This window comes from Diospyros lotus, chromosome 15 (genome assembly GCF_014633365.1).
Source record: "Diospyros lotus cultivar Yz01 chromosome 15, ASM1463336v1, whole genome shotgun sequence".
In the NCBI taxonomy this organism is placed as follows: Eukaryota; Viridiplantae; Streptophyta; class Magnoliopsida; order Ericales; family Ebenaceae; genus Diospyros; species Diospyros lotus.
The window spans coordinates 15,345,110-15,365,719 of NC_068352.1; the positions used below are offsets into that span (position 1 = coordinate 15,345,110).

The window sequence follows — 20,610 nt, forward strand, 5'->3', positions numbered from 1 at the left end:
CTCTAGTTGGATGCAGATGGATATTTAATTTGAAGTATAAAGCTGATGGCACATTGGAAAGGTATAAAACTAGACTAGTGGCCAAAGGCTATACTCAGTCTTATGGCATAGATTACCTTGAGACTTTTGCACCAGTGGCAAAAATGACAACGGTGAGAATTCTTATATCCTTGGCAGCTCATTTTGGGTGGAAAATGCAGCAGTTAGATGTGAAGAATGCTTTCTTACATGGGGATTTAGAAGAGGAGGTATACATGGAAGTGCCTCCTGGTTTTCAGGAAAGGGATCCAAGTACAGTATGTAAACTTAAAAAGGCCCTATATAGACTTAAACAGTCTCCCCGAGCATGGTTTGGCAGATTTTCTAAGGCAATGAAGTCTATGGGATATGCTCAGAGCAGAGGTGATCACACTCTTTTTTTCAAACATTCAGGTGAAAAAGTTACAGCACTCTTAGTGTATGTTGATGATATAGTTGTGACTGGAAGTGATATGGAAGAACAATAGAGTTTAAAAAGAAAATTATCTGAAGAATTCGAGATCAAAGACTTTGGGGTACTTAAATATTTCCTAGGAATTGAGGTAGCCTACTCGAAGACTGGAATCTTTCTATCACAGCGCAAGTACATTCTTGATCTTCTAGCGGAAACTGGAATGACAGGAGGAAAAGGGTCTAGTATACCTGTGGATCCTAATCTTAGATTGCAGGAGAACTCAGAGGGACAAAAGGTAGATAAAGGGAGGTTCCAGAGACTTGTGGGCAGATTGATATATCTCTCACATACTAGGCCTGATATTGCCTTTGCTGTCAGTCTAGTAAGTAGGTTCATGCATTGTCCAATTGAGGAGCACATGCAAGCTGTGTGGAAAATCTTGAACTATCTAAAGGTAACACCAAGTAAAGGCATTTTGTTTAAAGTAGGGACTGAATTGAATGTACAAGGATTCACGGATTCAGATTATGGTGGATCCTTGGTTGATAGAAGATCCACTACAGGCTATTGTGTGTTTTTGGGGGGAAACCTAGTGTCTTGGAGGTGTAAAAAGCAAAGTGTTGTGGCAAGATCTAGTGCAGAGGCAGAGTTTAGGGCAATGGCCCTTGGATTGTGTGAACTTCTGTGGCTTCGGATTATCTTAGAAGACTTGAAAATCAAGGTTCAAGGTACTATTGACCTACTTTGTGATAATCAATCAGCTATTAATATTGTCCATAATCCAGTACAGCACGACAGAACTAAACATATAGAGATTGATCGGCACTTTATCAAGGAAAAATTGGATGCTGGGTTAATTCGAATTCCATATGTGCCATCTGAAGATCAAGTGATAGATGTGTTGATTAAAGGGTTAGTTGGAAGAAGGTTCGATGTTTTGATAAGCAAGCTGGGAATGGTTGATATCCACTCTCCAGCTTGAGGGGGAGTGTTGATTTATCAGAATATTAAGAGATCTACTTAGATTAGGAAAGATTTCTAATTACCATTTAGGAATCTTTATGGATTATGTCCATATGTATCTTAGTGTATATTTCCTTCTTTGTATATTTACTTCTTTGTGTTTTAATTTGTTTCCTTAGAGATAGTTTCTTTTTTGATAGTTTCCATGTTTGATGTAATCTCTCCCTCTATAAGAGGACTGCTGTATCCATCAGATTAGAATGAATGAAAGTATAATTCTGAATTCCTTCAGTTTTCTACTCCAGAAAATTGTGTCAAGCAGGGCATGGAACAATGCCATGCTGATTTTCCCTGTGTGTTTTTTTTATATATATTCATCGAATATAATATATATTCACAGAAGGCACACACATACAAGAACGTATTATAAATATATTAAGTGAAATGCACGTACAGCAATGTTGTTTATATATTCACCAAAATACACACTGAAAGGGAGGATAATATATATCCACTGAATGTATAATACACACACACACACACACACATGCAGAGGACTAGTTTATTGAGCCCATTTTTGTGTAGGTTTTCTTTTGGGTTTTAAACTCACCGAATATACATACAGAGGAGTATTTTGCTTGAGCTACTTTCTGGGTGAGTTTTCCTTTGGGTTCTCAGGTTTGGGCTTCTTCTTTGTTTTGGTCTCTCTCTCCCTCCTTCTCCATCTATATGTACACATATTTTAAGTGATGGTCCCCAGTTCATTAGGGTATAAACATATTTTAAGTAAATGAAGAAAAGACCAGAGTGACAAATTTTTTGTATATGGACATTTAACTTTCCTTTTTACCCCTCTGTTGTATTTCAATAATATCCATCCTTGCCCATACATCAATTACACTTACCTATTCATCTATTCCCTAATAGGATACCAAGGAAGATGATTCTCTGTTCTTCCACTGAATGATGTTCCATTATAAGACAAACTAATGGAAATCCAAGTGGATGACCAAGTCCACAAAGTATTGAACTTTCTTATGTTTTGTTTTTCCACAAAACTAATTTGAGGTATAGAGCACCTCAATAACACAAACCTCTCACATGACATATAGCTGAGAGGGGGCATACTATTTACCAAGCAGAATTGAGAAAGCTTATCCAGAAAATGAGCAAAAAGTACTCTGTAGAAAGAACTATAGGAAAAGAACACCTGCCATAGTTTACCAAACCTAACTGTCTTCTAGATGACCAGACAGGGAATTCTCATTAAGAAACTGTCCTCAAACTTCTGTCTTGCGTTTGCTTTTGTCCTTATAATACACACACAAGTAAATGTATGGATATGACTCCTATAATGAAATTCCTGTGCTTCCTCGACTTATTTTTTGTGTTTGCGTTTATTCCACATGATACATATAAATGGAAATAAATATATGAATATAAATATTATATTAATATAATATATAATGACCAATGGATTGTGTAATGACACCTCTATTAGTTTGATTTTTGGTTCAATTCTGTTCGTTAATGTCTTTGGACAGCACCTTTTGATTCTATTCTTGCCATTGGTTATATTGTGGAGAAGTCTTTTAGATAACTTGGTATGTTGTATTTGTTGCAAGGCAATGGAGTGTATTCATTATCTCCTGGCTGCTTTTGGTGGTAGTGTGATCTGGTCATTGTCTCAAGAGATGCTGACTGCATTCTTCAAAGAGTGGTTGAGTCAGGTGGTGGGGGTGTTATTCACACAGAAGTTTGTTAAATACACTCCATCTCTTGTATGAAATGATAGATAAAAATATTGTTTCCACTTTCTTATTGCCCCTCTCATCGCCTCTGTGGTGGCTCAATCCATTCCAAAACAATCCGTCAATATACGCTGAAGCAACAACAGAGGGTCAGAAAATTATTCTTCAATTATCCTCGCCTCATTTCCTTCAATGCTGACAGCTTCATTTTCAATTCATCATCAGCTTATGCTCAAGCAAAGAGGCGATGAGGCTTGAAGAGGGAAATAAGAAGAAAACATATTTATCAATCCTTCCAACCTATTTGAAGCAAGACCCCTGCTAATTTTAATTTTGCCTGCAGAGACAGAAATCCTCCAATTTATTCAATTAAAATAAAAAAAATAAAAACAGAGAAGTTAGAAGCTTCTTGTCACCAACAATGGCGTTGGCTCTCCTGCCTGGAAAACCTGATCTAGGATTTTATATAGCAACAAGCAATCTTCAAGAAAGACAATTGTTGCTCTCTCTCTCTCATTGGGCTGCCTCAAATTAACCTTTTCCTTCGCACAACTAACACACAATAAGATCCTTACTTTCTTCTGTATACGCTACCAAACATAGGGGTAGGTTCTCAATTGGCCAATCAGATGTGGTCGATGACCTTACTCCCGTGGCCTTCACTGTCAGCTGTCAGGGAAGAACCCCTCTCTCCCTATTTTTGGCCAATTTTTGAGCTGGTGACCGGGCTTTGTTGATGGAGAGGGTTCACACAAAGAGAAGAGCCACTTTGTGTAGAAGAAATCAGAGCATGCGTTCGGCACTGGCTGAAGAAGGGAGGAAACCACGTCACCTGCTGCCAACACTGGCACATCACTGGTCCACCATGACCTGTTAAGAAGGGCGCTGCCGGGACAGGGCCCTCATGAGATGAGGTGACACTAGAGGCAATGGAGAGGCAGAGGGAAAGTGGGGCGATATTGTCTTTTAACTATTCCTACACATGAGGTGGAGTGCATTTAACAATTTCTTTGTGAGAATAACAACACCCAAGGTGGTAGGTTGAAGAGGAAGAAAGGAAGATTAAGGGCAGCATCTTTGTGTAGTATAATGCTTGTGGAGCGAGAGGATTAGAGAGAATGAATTTCCTATGTATCTCATTGCTATGTACTTCCCATCTTTGATGTATGAAGAAAATTTTTGTGTATTGATTGTATTTCTTCTAGTAGTGATTTGTTTATTTATTTTTGCAGATGGGTGGACTCAGTTGAAGGAAATGACACTGTTGGGGACAACCTCAAGGTAGTTCCTAGTATTCCAGTCGGTGTTTCAGGGACAGCATTAGCAGCTTCACTTCTAAGGGATGGTTGGAGTGTGAGTTATTCATTCTGACAGTTTCTCCTTGAATTGATGTATTTTAATGTGCTCTAGTTCTCTTTCCTTATTATCTACTTTTCTATCTTAAGCTTGCAAAAATGTATGCCAAGTACCAAGAGGCTGTTGATGCATTACGGCATGAGCAATTAGGAAGAAAGCAGTCACAGGCAATTTTGGAGCGGGTAATGGCTGCATAGTTTTTGATATATATGTTGGTTTTTCTTGCTATTTTATGCGATAAAAATCTTTGTTGGATGATTGGTTTGATTTTGACTTGTTTCAGTACCCTTTTCTGGTACCCAGCAGAATTGTGGCTAAATTACTGAAGTAGGAGGTAGGTGCAATGTAGGGGAATTGTTATTTGGATTGCAAAGGTCAGAGGAGAACCAGTAATTGCAAATAATTATTGTAAAGAAATCCTGCCCGGGCATGATTTACAGTCTCACATGCTTTGTGTTTGAGATGTGTTGGGCCTTGAAGAAGATGACTTTACAATCTTCCCCCCTCACCTTGAACATCAAGTATCAGTCTATTGTAGTTTGTTTATGCATATTCTCCACATGCCTTCCAAGGGAATTCTAAACATTCTCTGTTATTAAGAGAGCCATAGTAGCAAGTAAAAACTATTCTCCTTTTATATTGTCAGTTGAAACTGGTTTAAATGTACGTTACGCAGAAGACTTTACTGATCGATTTGAATCAGAATCTCTCAGGCCCACATGAATGCCATCATAAATCCTCATAAGGAGCCTCTTGAGTCGTGTCTACCTAGACAAGTCTCCACTCTCTCCAATGACAAGTGTGCTTATGGCTTCCTTCTTCCAAAAATCATCCTTTTCAGTGATAAATTGCTGCAACTACTTCCTTAGAAGGGCCACACGGTAGCACCCAACTTCCTATTACCTAGATTAACATCTAACAATGGAAGGAGACCTTACCCCAAATTTCTTGATTGTATTTATCTCATTGTGGGTCAGGCTTGTTATTGATGTTTCATTGTGGGTTATCATGTTACAATGCTTTTGTCAAAGGGCTATTTTTTAGGAAAGTTGTGATAGGCACATAGGTGCTTGGTGATCTCTTATAGGAAGGGAAAGGGTGAGGACCTACACAACCAAGATAGAGTAGAGTGTCTAGTATAGTCTTTTGGTATATGATTTGGGGTGTAGAATAATAGTGGTGAATAGTGGTGATTGGTGGCCTCTTAGAGTCTGGGAAAGGGTGACGACCTACACAACCAAGGTAGAGGAGTGGAGTGCTTCATATAGAGTATTGGTATATGATTTGAGGTGTGGAGTAATCGTGGTGATCTGTTATAGTATGGAAAAGGGTGAGGATTGACCTATGCAACCAAGAGAGAAGAGCTGGAGTGGCTAATATTGGAGTGAGCCTAAGCTAGTGTTATTAAAGGCATGCCTAGGCACAAGGTGCACCTTGGACGCCTGGAATGCTTCTAGGCGGGCGCAGACCACCAAGGCGCCTTGGGCCTAGGCGCACTTGGGCCTTTTTTTAACTATTTTATAGGTTTTTGTTTGACTGTTTATTGATTTGTTTAATTTTTTACTGTATAGGGTTTAAATTTATTGCTTCAACTACAATTTTGACAATGAGTAAAAGGCCTAATACTTTAAATGCTCCAACTGAATTTGAACAAGAGGGAGATGATGTGGAAGAACATATTAGAGATGATGCTTTTAATGATGAAAATATGGAAATGTTTGATCTTGATGATGAGGATGATTTTGAGATTATTTAAAATGCATAATTAATTAATCTTGATTAAGATTTAAGACCTATAAATTGTTTTATGTTTTAATTTAAGTTGACTTAAAGACTTTTAGATTGGATCTTTTGTCATTTTTATTGTTCTTTTCATTAGTATATGTTGCATTTTTTAATTTCTGTGATATGTTTGTCAATATATTATTAGGAGTTAAGACCTATTTTATAGCTTATTCTTCAACTAGGATATATATATATATTTAGTTAGCATGCGCCTAGTTCCATCAGGCGTGCGTTGCCTTTCGCCTTAGGCTCTAACACCCTTTTGTGCCTTGGGCCTTTAATAACACTGGTCTAGGCTTATGATTTTAGGTTAGGAGTAATAGTTGAAATTTCTATGGTTCAAAGGAAGCCAACTAGATAGAAAATCTTTCTTGTAATGCTTGCTTGAGCTGAAGTGGGAGTGGATAAAAAATAAGTGGTACCATCCCCTTGGCTGATAGATGGAACATAAGGCTATTTTAGAGCATGGGGCACTTAAAAATGAGACAACCTTTGGTTGGCTTGGAATTGGTGAAGCCATAAGCTTCACTCTTACCAAAATGGTGCATTTGAATGGTTGGAGGTTGCACCCCAACCAGAGCAAGATTGTCAGGGAAAGAAGTGATTCTGTTCTACTTTGTGGGTGTTAGAGGGCTAACTATAGAAGCCAGTGTTGTGCAACCAAAGGCAGGATCATGATTTGGGACAAACATCTTAATTTGTGGTCAAAATTGACCCATATTGCAATGGGTTGTGAAGTCTATTGGGGTTGCCATGTGGCTATTACACTCCCTACAACCACACTCTTGTTATCTTGTCTTGTGGTCAGCACAATGACAATGATATCAAATGGGGGAAGACATCAAGAATAAGAAAATGAAAGTAAGGATTGAAAGTTTAATTAGCAAGCTTAAATAAGAGACACCTAGAACTGAACATGGTTATTGCCTTTATTGTTTTGTGATGAATAGAAACTTACTTGGTATAGCTGTTAGATGGGTTTTAGGTTTGCCGTTGTGGACTACAGTGATTATCATAAATGAACTAACAGAAAACTTTGACCACCAAAGTGGTAGCCTGGTGGAACAGGTGTAACTCTTATGAATATCGCTCCTAGGAGGTAGCCCTCACAACTAGTTAGAGAGGTGAACTTGCTTGCTATAGTAATTCTCCATCTAGACATTGTATTTGAGGCATCTAATCCATTGTACTCTCAGTTGGAATCGGATATATAGTTATGTCTTATATATACATATATAAAAATTAAAACTTGATAGTGTTTCACAATATTGACTATGTGATAGAACACAACTGTATCAATTACATTCATTGCCATCTTGTGAAACTTTTCCATATGAAGATGGTGTTGAAACTTTATGTCATCTTTCCCTTGCTAGAGGGTTGCATTAAGAAGGGCATTTGGCATAAAATTTTGCCACATTATTTGTTTACATGGATTCGTATTGTCAATGTGACTTTTAGAAGTCAATTGGCATTATGCATGTTGTGCCATTGATCCTTAATTTGGTTAAGATAAGGTGCGATTGAGATGATGATAAAAAAAAAATAATAATTATAAACTTGAGCTAATGCTTGTATGCCCATAGTGAATGTAGGGCAGATGGACCAGTACACATGATTCTCACAATGTATTTTGCATTTTATGACCAGATTTCACTAAAGAATTGAGATAGATACAATATGTAAAGTTCATGCTTATTTCAGCAATAAGTTAATTCTCTAGCAAAAGATCAAGTGAATCTGACACTGAAAAATTTTAATGTCATACTATGAGATTAGTAATGTTGATGCAGTATATATTCCTGTTTAAGCTTATTGCAGAGTTCCTACATGTTTTTGTTTAAGCTTATTCTCGTATCTTCCTGTTGTTGCTTTAGATTGAATGCTAATAATTTCTGACGTGTTGGTTACTTGGACTAGGTTAATCTAACTGAATTATCCGGGGACCTTTTATTTTCCATGATTCCATCCTTGAAGACTATGTTTTGATTTTTCTAATGTCTAACTACCAAATGGTCTTTGTGTGTTATTTTCTTTATTTTTATTATTTATTTATTTTTTTTTTTTTGGGGGGGGGGGGGGGGGATGTTTTTCCCCCTTCAACTATAGGCTTATCTTCTTATAATTTTTGTAGGTCTTGTACGAAATTGAGGAGAAGGCTAGTGTCATTTTGGATGAGCGAGGTATATGCTAATTGTGAATTTATTATACTTTTCCTTTTCTTGTTTAGAACTTTAATCTCTTATCGCCTTGTCCTAGTGTGAAGTTTTTTTATACTTGATAGTGCTATTCTTTACCCTCTCCAATGTTGTTACCTGTTTGCTATTGACAAATGTAAAGTACTTCAATTTCAATTTTACTTTTCTTTCCCATGTGAATTTTGTTTCATGATCCAATAAGAAAAAGGTTCAAGATAAGAAATGTATTTCTCTTCATATTCCACTAAACTTAGAAGGCTGATTTGCCTTGGAAGTTGGCATCTATAATATTTTTTTTAGTTTTTGTGAAATTTGGGTAAAATTGCTTGCATGGGAAGAAACATGATGTCTGGGCATAAAAAGATGCTTCATCTAAAAGATGTATACTTATGTATGCACGTTCAACATCCACCTTACCTTAATGCTACTGATTATTCTCATGAGTGTGGTTAACTTGTCAAGCTTATAAGGTGACGTGTGAAGGAATGCACTTTGCAATATGCTTTCCCTCTCGCCACCTGCCCAAATGTGATTAGGCTCATTGGTTGAGTGGTATACCCTATTTTATGTAGAGTCACTTCAAGTCATCATACTAATTGTCTATGAACAAACTCAACTAAATACTATGTTGACTTCCTCTTTGATGATGTTGCCTTACCAAGTTGAGCCACATATTCAGTACCTAAAGATTTGTCCAAAGATACTTCCATGCAAGATGATTCTCCTCTTTGCCTTTCATTATTTTTTATGATGTTCTCCGAGAGCCTCTTGAGGAAATCTTATACAACCTAATTTGACACATAACAAATTCGGACACTTCCATGCAAAATTATTCTCCTCTTTGCCTTTCATTATTTTTTATGATGTTCTCCTAGAGCCTCTTGAAGAAATCTTATACAACCTAGTTTGACACATAACAAAGAACCCTCACGGCTGTTCTCATAATTCCACATGAGCTCTAGGAATTCATGATTGCTGGATAAAATTACATGTTTATCAAGGTGTTCTTCCCTCCCTTTCTTGAAGGACCCTGCCTTGTCATGTCATCAGAGAGATGCTTATGCGAAGACAACCTGATCAAGAGTGAAATGCTTGACCATGTATGCAACTTAGAGTATCTGCTTGATTACTTTGCAAGTATTGCTGTTAAATGTACCTGTTATTGGGCCATAGTAGAGAGCTTTTCCATCATTGTTCAAACACATGATCGAGTGATACACTTCTTTTTCACAATCTTATTTGCCACTTGAACAAATCCTTGATAAGCTCCAAACTTCAACCTGTTGTTCAATGATCCCAGATCTCCGCTTTGCCAAGATTTTCTAGAAAATTCCTCATGAGCTGGTCTTAGCTCCATTTGCCTAACAAGGAAATTGGTATCTATTTAAACTAATTGGGCATATAATTGAAATAATAATTTTGTTTTGGTTGTTTAGAAGTGCTGCCTTAAGCAGCAAAATTCTGCCCATGCGAATGATCATGTTAAGAATTAGAATGAGTGATCTTGAGTGGTACACAACAGTTTTAGAAATTAAAACACAAACAAAATGTTTATATTTATTATCTTTTCATAAGTTGCTGCCTAGAGGAGGAAAGGCAGGTGGTGGTTTGAAAAGAATGTTATTCTTCTCAATTGATGGCTAGGCTTATTATAGGTTCAACTCAAAGCCTGTGCTATGTCAAGGATTGCACAGACAGATGATTGGCGACAAGTGAAGGAAAAAAGGCTGGAGGTTGTTGGAAGCTTCTGGAATTCTCCAGTCCTTTGAAGAGAGCGTTACACTTTCTAGAAGGCTCTAGCAGTTCTAGATGGTCCTACAGGGTTTTGGGATGTGCCATTTTTAATATCTTAGATATTGGATGTAGAATATTCTGGAATTCGATCTAGGCCATTGCATGCAATGAATCTCGATCTTCAATATAAGTTGAAGTGTGATATATAGGAGAGGCCTCATTTGACCAATCCATCTTGTAAATCATGGGGTATCCTAACTGATCTTGGAGAGCTTCTCCACTAGATTATAATCACACCCTATAGATACAAGATCCTCCTATTCTGAAAGTTCCTCATGTGCATTGCTTTTAAGAGGGTTTAAAGACCAATATGCAAAACACGGGCTAACTAAGATCAAGATTCTTTGGTGGATGCATGGCCATACAAAAAAAGACAAAATTTGAAATGAGATTCTTTGTTGTAAGGTTGGAGTAGTGGCTATCGAAGATAATGCGTGGAGATGTGATCAAGATGGTTTGAAGAAGTATGTAAGAAAAGGTTGAGGAAGACTAAAAAAAACTTGGGGAAAATCTTTACCATATGGTATGGGATAAAATGGCCTAACAGAAGATATGGCCATGGATAATGATGATTGGAGATGCAAAGTTAATGTATTTGAGCCCACTTAGTGCGATTAAGGCTTGTGAAGATAATGTATATATAAAATACTTTTGTACAGTAACAAGAGAGCATAAGATCTTCTACATTACATTGTATGGAATATAAAAGAATTGTGAATGTAAGTTTCTAATTCCTCCTTTTCATGTGTTCATATACAAATCATGATGTTGGGTCATTAAAATTCCTTAGATTAAAATGTCCACGAGTAGATAAATTAATATTTATCAATATATATAATTTATATTATTAATTGAATATGAAGCTTTCTTCACAATAGTGATGTGTTTGATCTATGAGCAAGTGTATCTGTCCACCATGAAATTTATAAAAATGCGTGATAGAAGCATCTCATGATTGATTAGCTAAAATCCATGTAGTGCAACCCAACATTATGGGAAAATTTGATTCTTGTTGTTTTGCATATTAGAAGCATCTCGTGAAGTGTATTGGATGAACTCACTAAACACATTCAGACATAGGTGCCAAGGTGTATGCTATTTGCAGATGACATAGTGTTGGTGGATGAAACAAAAGAGGGAGTGAACACTAAGCTTGAGTTGTGGAGAAACAATTTAGAATCTAAGGGATTTAAATTAAGTAGAAGGAAAACAGAATATATGGAATGTAAATTTAGTAAGAATGCAAGAGTGGAGGATATTGTAATAAAATTGGAAGACCAAATCATACAAAGAAAAGACCATTTTCGATATTTGGGATAAATAATTCAAAAAGATGAAAAAATTCACGAGGATGTCACAGATAGAATTAAGGCAGATTGGCTAAAATGGAGAACTGCATCGGGGGTGTTATGTGATGGTCAAATCCTATTAAAATTGAAAAGAAAATTCTATAGGACAATTATAAGAGAATGTTGGGCAGTCAAATACCAGCATGAGAAAAAGACGAACGTAACGGAGATGAGGATGTTAAGATGAATGTGCGGCTATACAAGAAAAGATAAAATTAGAAATGAGGTTATTCGTAATAAGGTAGGGGTAGTTCCAATCGAGGAGAAGATGAGAGAGACTAGACTAAGATGGTTTGGTCATGTGAGAAGAAGACCAAGAGACGCTCCTATGAGGAGAGTTGATGAAATAGAACAATTAGCCAAAAAAAGAGATAGATGCAGATCCAAGAAGATTTTGGGAGAGACATTAAAGTTTGATATGAAGTGTATGGGTTTAAATGAAGATATGACAAAAGACAGAAATACATGGAAGTTTAGAATTAATGTAGCCGACCCTACATAGTGGGATAAAAGGCTGGATATGTTGTTGTTATTGTTTATCCATATATGCTGTTAGCTTGTTGGCTTATTTTGAATCCATTTTATGCATAGTTGAGAAATTTGTAAGGTAATTATTTGTTACATTATGATTTAATAATAAATGTAGATGGTGTAATGTAGAAACAAATGACTTTTGGACTAGCCAAAAAAAAGGGGGGGGGGGGGGGGGAGAAAACTGAGTTCTTACTTGTTTCATACATGTGTTTATAGTGGAAATGTGACTATTTATTTTCAATTTAAGGGTGAGCATTCAGTCGGATTGGTAATTGAACCAAACTGAACTGATTGGACAAATAAGAAAACCAAAAAAATTGAACAAATACGAAAACATCGAATTGATCGGAAAAACCGAACAAGTATAAAAAAAATCAAACCGACCGAAAAAGCTAAAAAAATCGAAAATAAGGCACTCGTGTAAAAATAAGTGAGTAACAAAAATATTACTCGATTAAAAACAACTTTTACTCAATTAGCTTTTGTGAGTAGATTTTAGTCTAGAAACATTACTTAATTAAAAACATTTGTTACTCAAGTAAATATAAATATTACTCGAGTAAAAATAATATTACTTGATTAAGAACAACTTTTACTTGATTAACCTTTGTGAGTGGATTTTAATCCATAAATGTTACTTGAGTAAAAATGAAATTACTTGAGTAAAAAAGATATTACTCGATTAAAAAGTTTCTATTACTTTGAGTAAAAATAACATTTCAGTCGGTTCGGTTATTTCGTTTTTTTTTTCAATTCAAAAACCTAACCAAACCGACTCTTAGCTTGAACTGAATTGAACCGGCAATTTTGGTCGTTTTGGTTCGGTTATTTTGGTTAAACCCAAATTTTTTTCACACCTGCATGCACATGCACATTTTAGTAGAAATATTGGTACTGTGTTCATACCATGATAGAGGCCCAGTTCTGGAATTTGGCATATCAGGTAGCCCACAGCCCTTGATTGTATCCATGCTTTTAAAATGGTTAGTACTTGCGCATAGGATTGCTATGTTTAGCGTATGAGTTATCTAAATTTTTGTCATGAAATTGTAAAGGCTCAGAAGTGAATTGGAGAAAAGAGGAATGGATGTAGGACCTAGACAAAGAATACTAAGATTCCCTTCTGCATTGTATATGAGCTATAATTACATTATTTGAAGATTTTCTTTTATCTCTAAGATGTACAAAATTAAAGTCATCACGTATTAAGTTGTCATTGCTAAGGACTTTGAATGCTAAACTCATTTTGAGGTCCTGTTATTTTTGCTTCATCCACTGACAAAATTTGAACATTAAAAATTATGCTTGTTGACAGGAGACTGACACAATTTAGTTTGATATTTATATTTTTTTTCCTTCCATTAGGGCTGTTTAGTTGTTGAAAATGATTTCCAGTTTTCTATCTCCAATTTTTTTTTATAAAATCTTTAATTTTCATTTTTTATAGAAAACTCAGAGAACATGTTCAAATGTTAGAAATACAGAAATCAATTTTGAATATAAAAAAATAGAAAATATATTCAAAAAAGAGAGATATTTTTATTTTTTTTATGTAACTCATGTTAAAAAATGAGATGAAGATGATTTTTGTGGGAAATTTTTGGAAAACCACATTTTCTGTATCTCCAAATTAACAAAGAAAACTTAGAAAACTCATTTTAGTAGTTTTCCAAGTTTAGTTAAATTTTGAAAAACTGCATTTTCCAAATCTCCATTTTTCATTTGAAATTTTTTTTGTGTTTGAACAAGTTTTCTAGTTTTCTATTTTTGTAGAGTAATTTTTTTTTGGAAAACTGGGGCAATTTTCCACAACTGTACAGCGCTTATATGTCATACCTGACAGAGTTTGTATAGATCTCATATAAGCTATGGTAGTTATGTATGTTTTAGATGAAATTGTCAATGAAGCCTAAGCAATATGGTTAATGCATTTCACTAAATCAGTATGATTAAAATAATCTGTTTGAAGTGTCTCTTTGGATTTATTTCTCATTAGTGTAATTTTGATGTTTCAATGACATTATTGCTGCTTATATAGTGGAACATGAGAAATTGGTTGAAGCATACTCTGCAGTAAACCAAAAGCTGCAGCAATCTCTTTCTGAGCAAATTCATTTAGAGAGGACCATCCAGGAATTAAAGGTTTGTAATACTGTCACTATGGCAACAGGTTTTGTTCTTTATTTTGTGTTGGTGTTTATGTTTTTGTTTCTCAGGCTGATTTGAGGAGGCGTGAAAGGGACTGCTCCCTAGCACAGAAGGAGATCACTGATCTCCAAAAACAGGTAATTTGGAAATAATTGAGCACCAGCTACTGCTTGGTTATTTTACTTTACCAATGTGTTAGGTAATTTGGAAATAATTGAGCACCAGCTACAGTTTGGTTATTTTACTTTACCAATTTTTGTTTTAGTTTTAATAATTGATTCTTCAGTTTTTCATGTGTCTTTGTATGCATGAGTTTATTTTGCATTCAAAGAGGTACTATTTTTATGTGACATTGAATTTTTGGTGTTGATTACGTAATGGAGGACTACTGCAACAATAACAACACTGCTAAGCCTTAATCTCCCTAAATGGCATTGGCTACATGAATTCTAGTTTGGCATCATCTCTATCTATAGCCATATCTTATGAAGGCCATTAATCTTATGTCACTTCTAAGAACTTCTCATCATGTCTTTTTTGATATTTTTCTACCTCCTGTTACAATTTTTTTTTCCTTTCAATTCATTTCTTCTCATATGCCCAAATCATAGATCCATTTATTTGTATTCTTCTCATATGCCTAAATCATTTTAAACTTGCTATGTACATCTTGTGTTAATATTTCTACTCCAACTTTATTACAGAAGATGCATCTTGTTGTCCTTTTGTTGTTTTGTTTTACTTGGACTATCATGTTTTCATTTGGCCTCAAGTTAAGTGTAACATCCTCAACTTAACTATACTCCCAGTTTGCACATATTAGTACTTTAAACATTTTGTGCCATTCAACAAAGTTGGTATTCAAACTATCTGGTAAGACTTATAAGCTTTAAAGAAATGTTTCAAACATGTAAAATTCTAGAAGTCATATCAATTTTGACTATTTTTCCTTGATTCTACAAGTAATACTCTTAGTAATAATCTTCCTATTTTTTTGAACTACTGATTTGAGATATTTGAATTGATATTTTCTTGAAATGACTTGATTTTCAAGTCTAAGCAAAGCATAACCTACATATTTTCTTAGTTTTTTTTTCCCTCAAGGCCATTAACTACATGGACATATATCCTCTCACTTTTTTGCTCATTTGACTATTGAAGTCACATTTCTTGTAACATCCATTCTCAGTTCTCCCAAATGTTATCTTCATGTTTTTTCCTCCCACTTGTGATGCATGTTAGCTTAGGACATTCAGAATATTATTGCAATATCATCCTTGCAACATCTTTGTCACAACCCAAGAGTTAATTAGAATAGCTATGCTGTATTTCTTTTACTTTAATTGTTGCACTTATATTCCAGTTATCAATTCTGTTAGAATTAGAAAGGCCACATGTGAGGCCTTAGGAAAAGGAAAAAATAATTTGTTGTAACTGCTGGAGGGGGGGATGATCTGGTGCATCCACACCCACGCCAAGCAGCACCTATATGTATTCATCCCATTCCATGGGAGAAGGCATGCTGAAAATTGATAATTGAATATCTGATTTTCCTCTCTACATTTCTCTCTAAATCTCCCTTTCGTTTCTCTCTATTACTCTATCCCTTTCTACTGATTTCTTCCCCCCATTTCTGCCCTATTTCCCTCTCCAAACATTTTGTTCTCAGTTCTCTTTCAATTCTGATTTCTTCTCCAATTCAATTCCTCCCCAATTACTTCTTAAACTTGTTATGAACCCTAGGTTCATGACAAATTGGTATCAGAGCAGTCGCTCTTCGGCTGTGGTTCATGCAATTTTTGATAAATTGATTCCGACGACTCTCGTTGAAATTGATTGAGCAGTGATTCGTGGATTTCGGTGAACTTACTTAATCGCAACAAAATCTGTGGACTTCAGTGGCTGCAGTCGTTGTTCGAGAAGGCGACAGAAGTAAATCCAGCTAATCCAATTCCTGTGGTCCAAGTGAGGTACGTTTAGTGATAGGCAAAGTAGATCTAGTAGCAGAATTCGGAACGAGCAAGCAAGTCTGACCCAAACGGTGATAAGCGATTCTGGGTGAGGCGAAGCGTTGTGAACAGAATGCTCGCAATTGGTGAGGGAGTCCGTCAAATGCGTTCTCGGAAACTCGGGCATGTCATTTGCGCATCGACTGGGGAATTCAAGTAGCAGTGTCAGAGGGGAGTCAGGTTGCTTAAGGTGAGGACGAGACTCACTTCAGAGGCGACTTTGAAGGACAGTAACGGAGCCGACATCGGCCATCCAGACAAGCTTAGGGAGCGACAACAGTGGGGTGGGTTGGTTGGACAACTGGAGTGGGTGACGCGAACGGCCAGGAGGTTCGATTTGGATGTCGGAGTGTTGTGATGCAGTGGGTTGGACTCGGGGGTGTCTTGATACAACGAGTGTTGGGATTTGGACTCGGGAGTGGGTGTAGCTATTGAACTAACAGTGAGTTCTGGTGATTTTGGAATCAGAGGCGAGCGCAATTGGGCTGGGAGCCTTGGATGGTGATTGGGTTGAGAAGAACTGCCATTAATTTTTGTAGGGGCGACTAGGTTAATTTGTTCCGACAGTGCCTTCAGTGAGCAAGGAAGGCTGTTGATTAAGAATCAGTTGCAAGTGGAGAAGCTGAACAAAGTTTGGAGCAGCTGGGAATGGAATTTTGAAGGCGAATTTGGATGGGTGATTCTTGGCTATGAATTCCAACGCTCCTTTGTGGTAATTCCGATCCGACTTCATTAAGATAGATCATAATGGTGTAGTAATTTTAGGCCGTGGATTCCAATCGAAATTCTAGACTGTGAGCAAAGGGAAACAAAGGTTAATTTTGGCTTTAAATTTTGGGTTAACTTGTTTGAAAAAGAGCAGTATGTGGTCTTTAAAGTATGCTGATTGTGAAAAATCAGGTAAGGGGAGCAATGCGTGGGAGCTTCGATTGCAGCAGAAGAATGTTTCATTTTCAGCTGAAATGGGGCCTCAATGGCAGCCAAAGGAGGCTGCATATTCAGTTGGTAGCAACAAGGACAAATGAACAAGCAGTGGGATTCATGAAGAGTGCGAGGAATTTGGCCGTATGTTCCGCAAGAAAGTACAGGAGTTTGCAATGATACTAATCAAGAAGTATCATTGCAACTTTCCTATTGAATACTTCGATGATTATCACGGAAGTTTTAATAAGGAGGAATGTCTCAAAATGGACCAACCAAAAGAGAAGTCAAGATGGCAGGAAGGGGATTCAGTTGCAGTGATTGAGAAGTTAGAAGAAAAAATAATACCCCAAGATGCATCTATTGAAAGGCTGCAAGGAAATAATAGGGAAGCAATTGATGAAGTGATAGAGGAAGCCAAAGCCAACTCGTTACCCCAGGTGGCTAGTGCATGGGCAGAAGGATTTGATAGTGTTCCAGATCAGAAGTTTGTGGGAAATGGAATAGCACTGGGTCAGGAAAATCTGATTGAAGGACCAACAATTTATACAGATATTGGAACTGGAATTCTCCCTCTGATTCTGGACCTATCGGAAGCTAAGAGTGGGAATACTTGCAACATTTATCCTAGGCTGGGTCAAGATTGTGATGGACCACATGCAATTAAAGAAGGCCCTAAGTATATTGCTCCTTTGTCTTTGGATCCAAAGAAGGTTGAATCATCCTTGGCTGGGGTTAAGATAGGTATTAGACAATCCCCAGTGCGGGTTTTGGTAGGAAGGCTAAGGGAGGTAGTTGAAGAAGTTGTAGGTTTTGCCAAAGGGGTTGTAGCTGGAAAAAAACTAAGGGTTCCTCCTCCAGTTGGAAAATTCGGATGCTGGTCTATTGCATTGACTGATGAACAGATGGTTGAAGACGATGTGTTAGTAAGTCATGATGTTGTTACGGTTGAGACAAAAGAAAAGAGGAAAAAGTCTAGAAGGATAAAGAAGGAAAGAAGCATTAAATTGATAGAGAAAGCTGGAATTGGATGAATATGAACGGCTCAACGTAATAAGTTTCTTGGGGACAAGAAACTTTTCAAGGAGAGGGAATTGTTACAACCCAAGAGTTAATTAGAATAGCTATGTTGTATTTCTTTTACTTTAATTGTTGCACCTATATTCCAGCTATCAATTCTGTTAGAATTAGAAAAGCCACATGTGAGGTCTTAGGAAAAGGACAAAATAGTTTGTTGTAACTGCCGGAGGGGGGGATGATCTGCTGCATCCACACCCACGCCAAACAACATCTATATGTATTCATCCCATTCCATGGGAGAAGGCATGCTGAAAATTGATAATTGAATCTCTGATTTTCCTCTTCACATTTCTCTCTAAATCTCCCTTTCGTTTCTCTCTATTACTCTCTCCCTTTCTACTGATTTCTTCTCCCAATTTCTGCCCCATTTCCCTTTCCAAACATTCAGTTCTCAGTTCTCTTTCAATTCTGATTTCTTCTCCAATTCAATTTCTCCACAATTATTTCTTAAATTTGTTATGAACCCTAGGTTCATGACAATCTTCACGTTGCCTATCTTATTCTTTAAGGTTTAATCTATAGTAATCCCCACTAATTCCTCATATAGTCCTTGATTAACTTTTAAACCTGTTGAAGAATATGGATAAGAATAAAGAAGTCTTTCAAGCCAAGGAGCCTTTTAAGACAAGGAGACTTGGAGATAATTAAATAATTAGAGTTTAGTGTTTTATTTATCTTTTTTATCTTTTCTTTTATCTTTTTGTTTGATCACTTTTATCTCTTTGTTGTACGTTTAAATAGTGTTGTAATCTAGTCCTGGATATAAGGAAATTTAGATAATAGGGATGTAATCTAGGAGAATTCTTAGGGTATCTCTTGTATAAATATTTTTGCTCATATCAATAAAATCATATAGGAATACCGCTTCCTTTCTCCTTTTTCTACGTATCAGAGCTCATTAATAGGCTGATACAGTAAACCCTAGGGCCTTCATTGCTCTGTTTGAGTGCCTTCATTGCACCAATGAGAAGAACTCTAAAAACATTTTTTTTCTCTCTCTCTCATCACCGCTTCTGTTCAAGTCGGAACACCACTGTCCGACCACCGTTTACCTGCACCGCCACTACCATTGGGTTTGCTATCATCAAATCAGCCGACCACCGAAAACTCGTTGCCAACGGAGCCCTCATGCGCCCCCACACGCTGTTGTCTAGCTCACCTTCGACCTCATACACTGGCGCGTTCGCCACACTTTCGCTTCCAGTTGCTCCAGATTGGACCTCCAACATGTATTTAGCCCATCCCTGGTGTCTAAATTCTTGTGTTCAACGTGCCTTCATTGGACACGGTTCCTCCCACATTGCTAATTGTCTCTTTCGCCACAATTGTTATTCCCTGTTCCTATTACTACCAAACCATTATATCAATTGGATCAGAATCTCTTGTAGCCTCCTTTGTGTCGTTTCTCCTCGGTAGCCATGTCAGAAACCTCGGTCTGTCGCTCCTCAACTCCAACCATCAGCACTGGGGAAGGAATTTCAGTGGATCAATCCTTCTTTCCTGGTGACTTACCAGCAATTCATCAGTCCTATCGATTGGATGGCCGGGATTTCCTTCAATGGTCACAATTGATCAAGACTCTACTTAAAGGATGAAGGAAAGGCAGTCATCTCACCGACAATTCCCCAGCAGAAGAAAATCCCATCTTTTAACGCTTGGGATGTCAAAGATTCATGCATCATGTCATGATTGTGGAGTGCGATGCAACCTGAAATCTAACTTTATGTTCCTCAGCACTACTCGAGAGATTTGGGAGACTAGTCAACAAACTTACTCAAAGGTCAAAGATGCCTCAGTGATCTTTGATGTTAAAACAAAAATTAATGCTACAAAACAAGGCCAATTGTTTGTCACAGAGTATTACAATTTGATGAGAGACCTATGGTTAGAGCGTGACCAATATCAAGCTATTAAGATGGTATGCAAAGAAGACACTGCCACCCTCAACTAAATCCTTGACAAAGAATAGACAGTGGAGTTCCTAGCAGGCCTAAACCCCAAGTTTGATCAAGTTCATATATAAGTTCTTGGTAAAGATAATCTGCCTAATTTAAATGAGGTGTTTGCTATTGTGAGGAGTGAAGAAAATAGGAGAGGTGCTATGCTTAGTGGATCTAACATGGAAGGGTCAGCACTCCTATCCAATACTAAGGAAGGAGTAGGAGGAAAAACATGGAAACCACTAGCAGCCTGAACCAAGGCTTCTGGACATGAAGGACAATGGTGCACTTACTGCAACAAGCCCTGGCACACCAGAGAGACGTGCTTCGAGTTACATGGGAAGCAGGC

At 37.0% G+C, this 20,610-nt stretch overlaps 1 protein-coding gene across 3 annotated transcripts in view; it reads left to right on the forward strand.

Annotated features, from left to right (window-relative positions):
* Window positions 1-20,610, forward strand: part of LOC127792154 (nuclear-pore anchor) — a 119,334-nt gene that overhangs the window by 43,313 nt on the left and 55,411 nt on the right. For all 3 annotated transcript variants that reach the window (XM_052322548.1, XM_052322549.1, XM_052322550.1), the window contains exons 10-14: window positions 4,380-4,500; window positions 4,593-4,685; window positions 8,423-8,471; window positions 14,202-14,305; window positions 14,380-14,448. In XM_052322548.1, coding sequence (XP_052178508.1) covers window positions 4,380-4,500; window positions 4,593-4,685; window positions 8,423-8,471; window positions 14,202-14,305; window positions 14,380-14,448 — 436 coding nt within the window. The remainder of the gene's footprint in view (window positions 1-4,379; window positions 4,501-4,592; window positions 4,686-8,422; window positions 8,472-14,201; window positions 14,306-14,379; window positions 14,449-20,610) is intronic.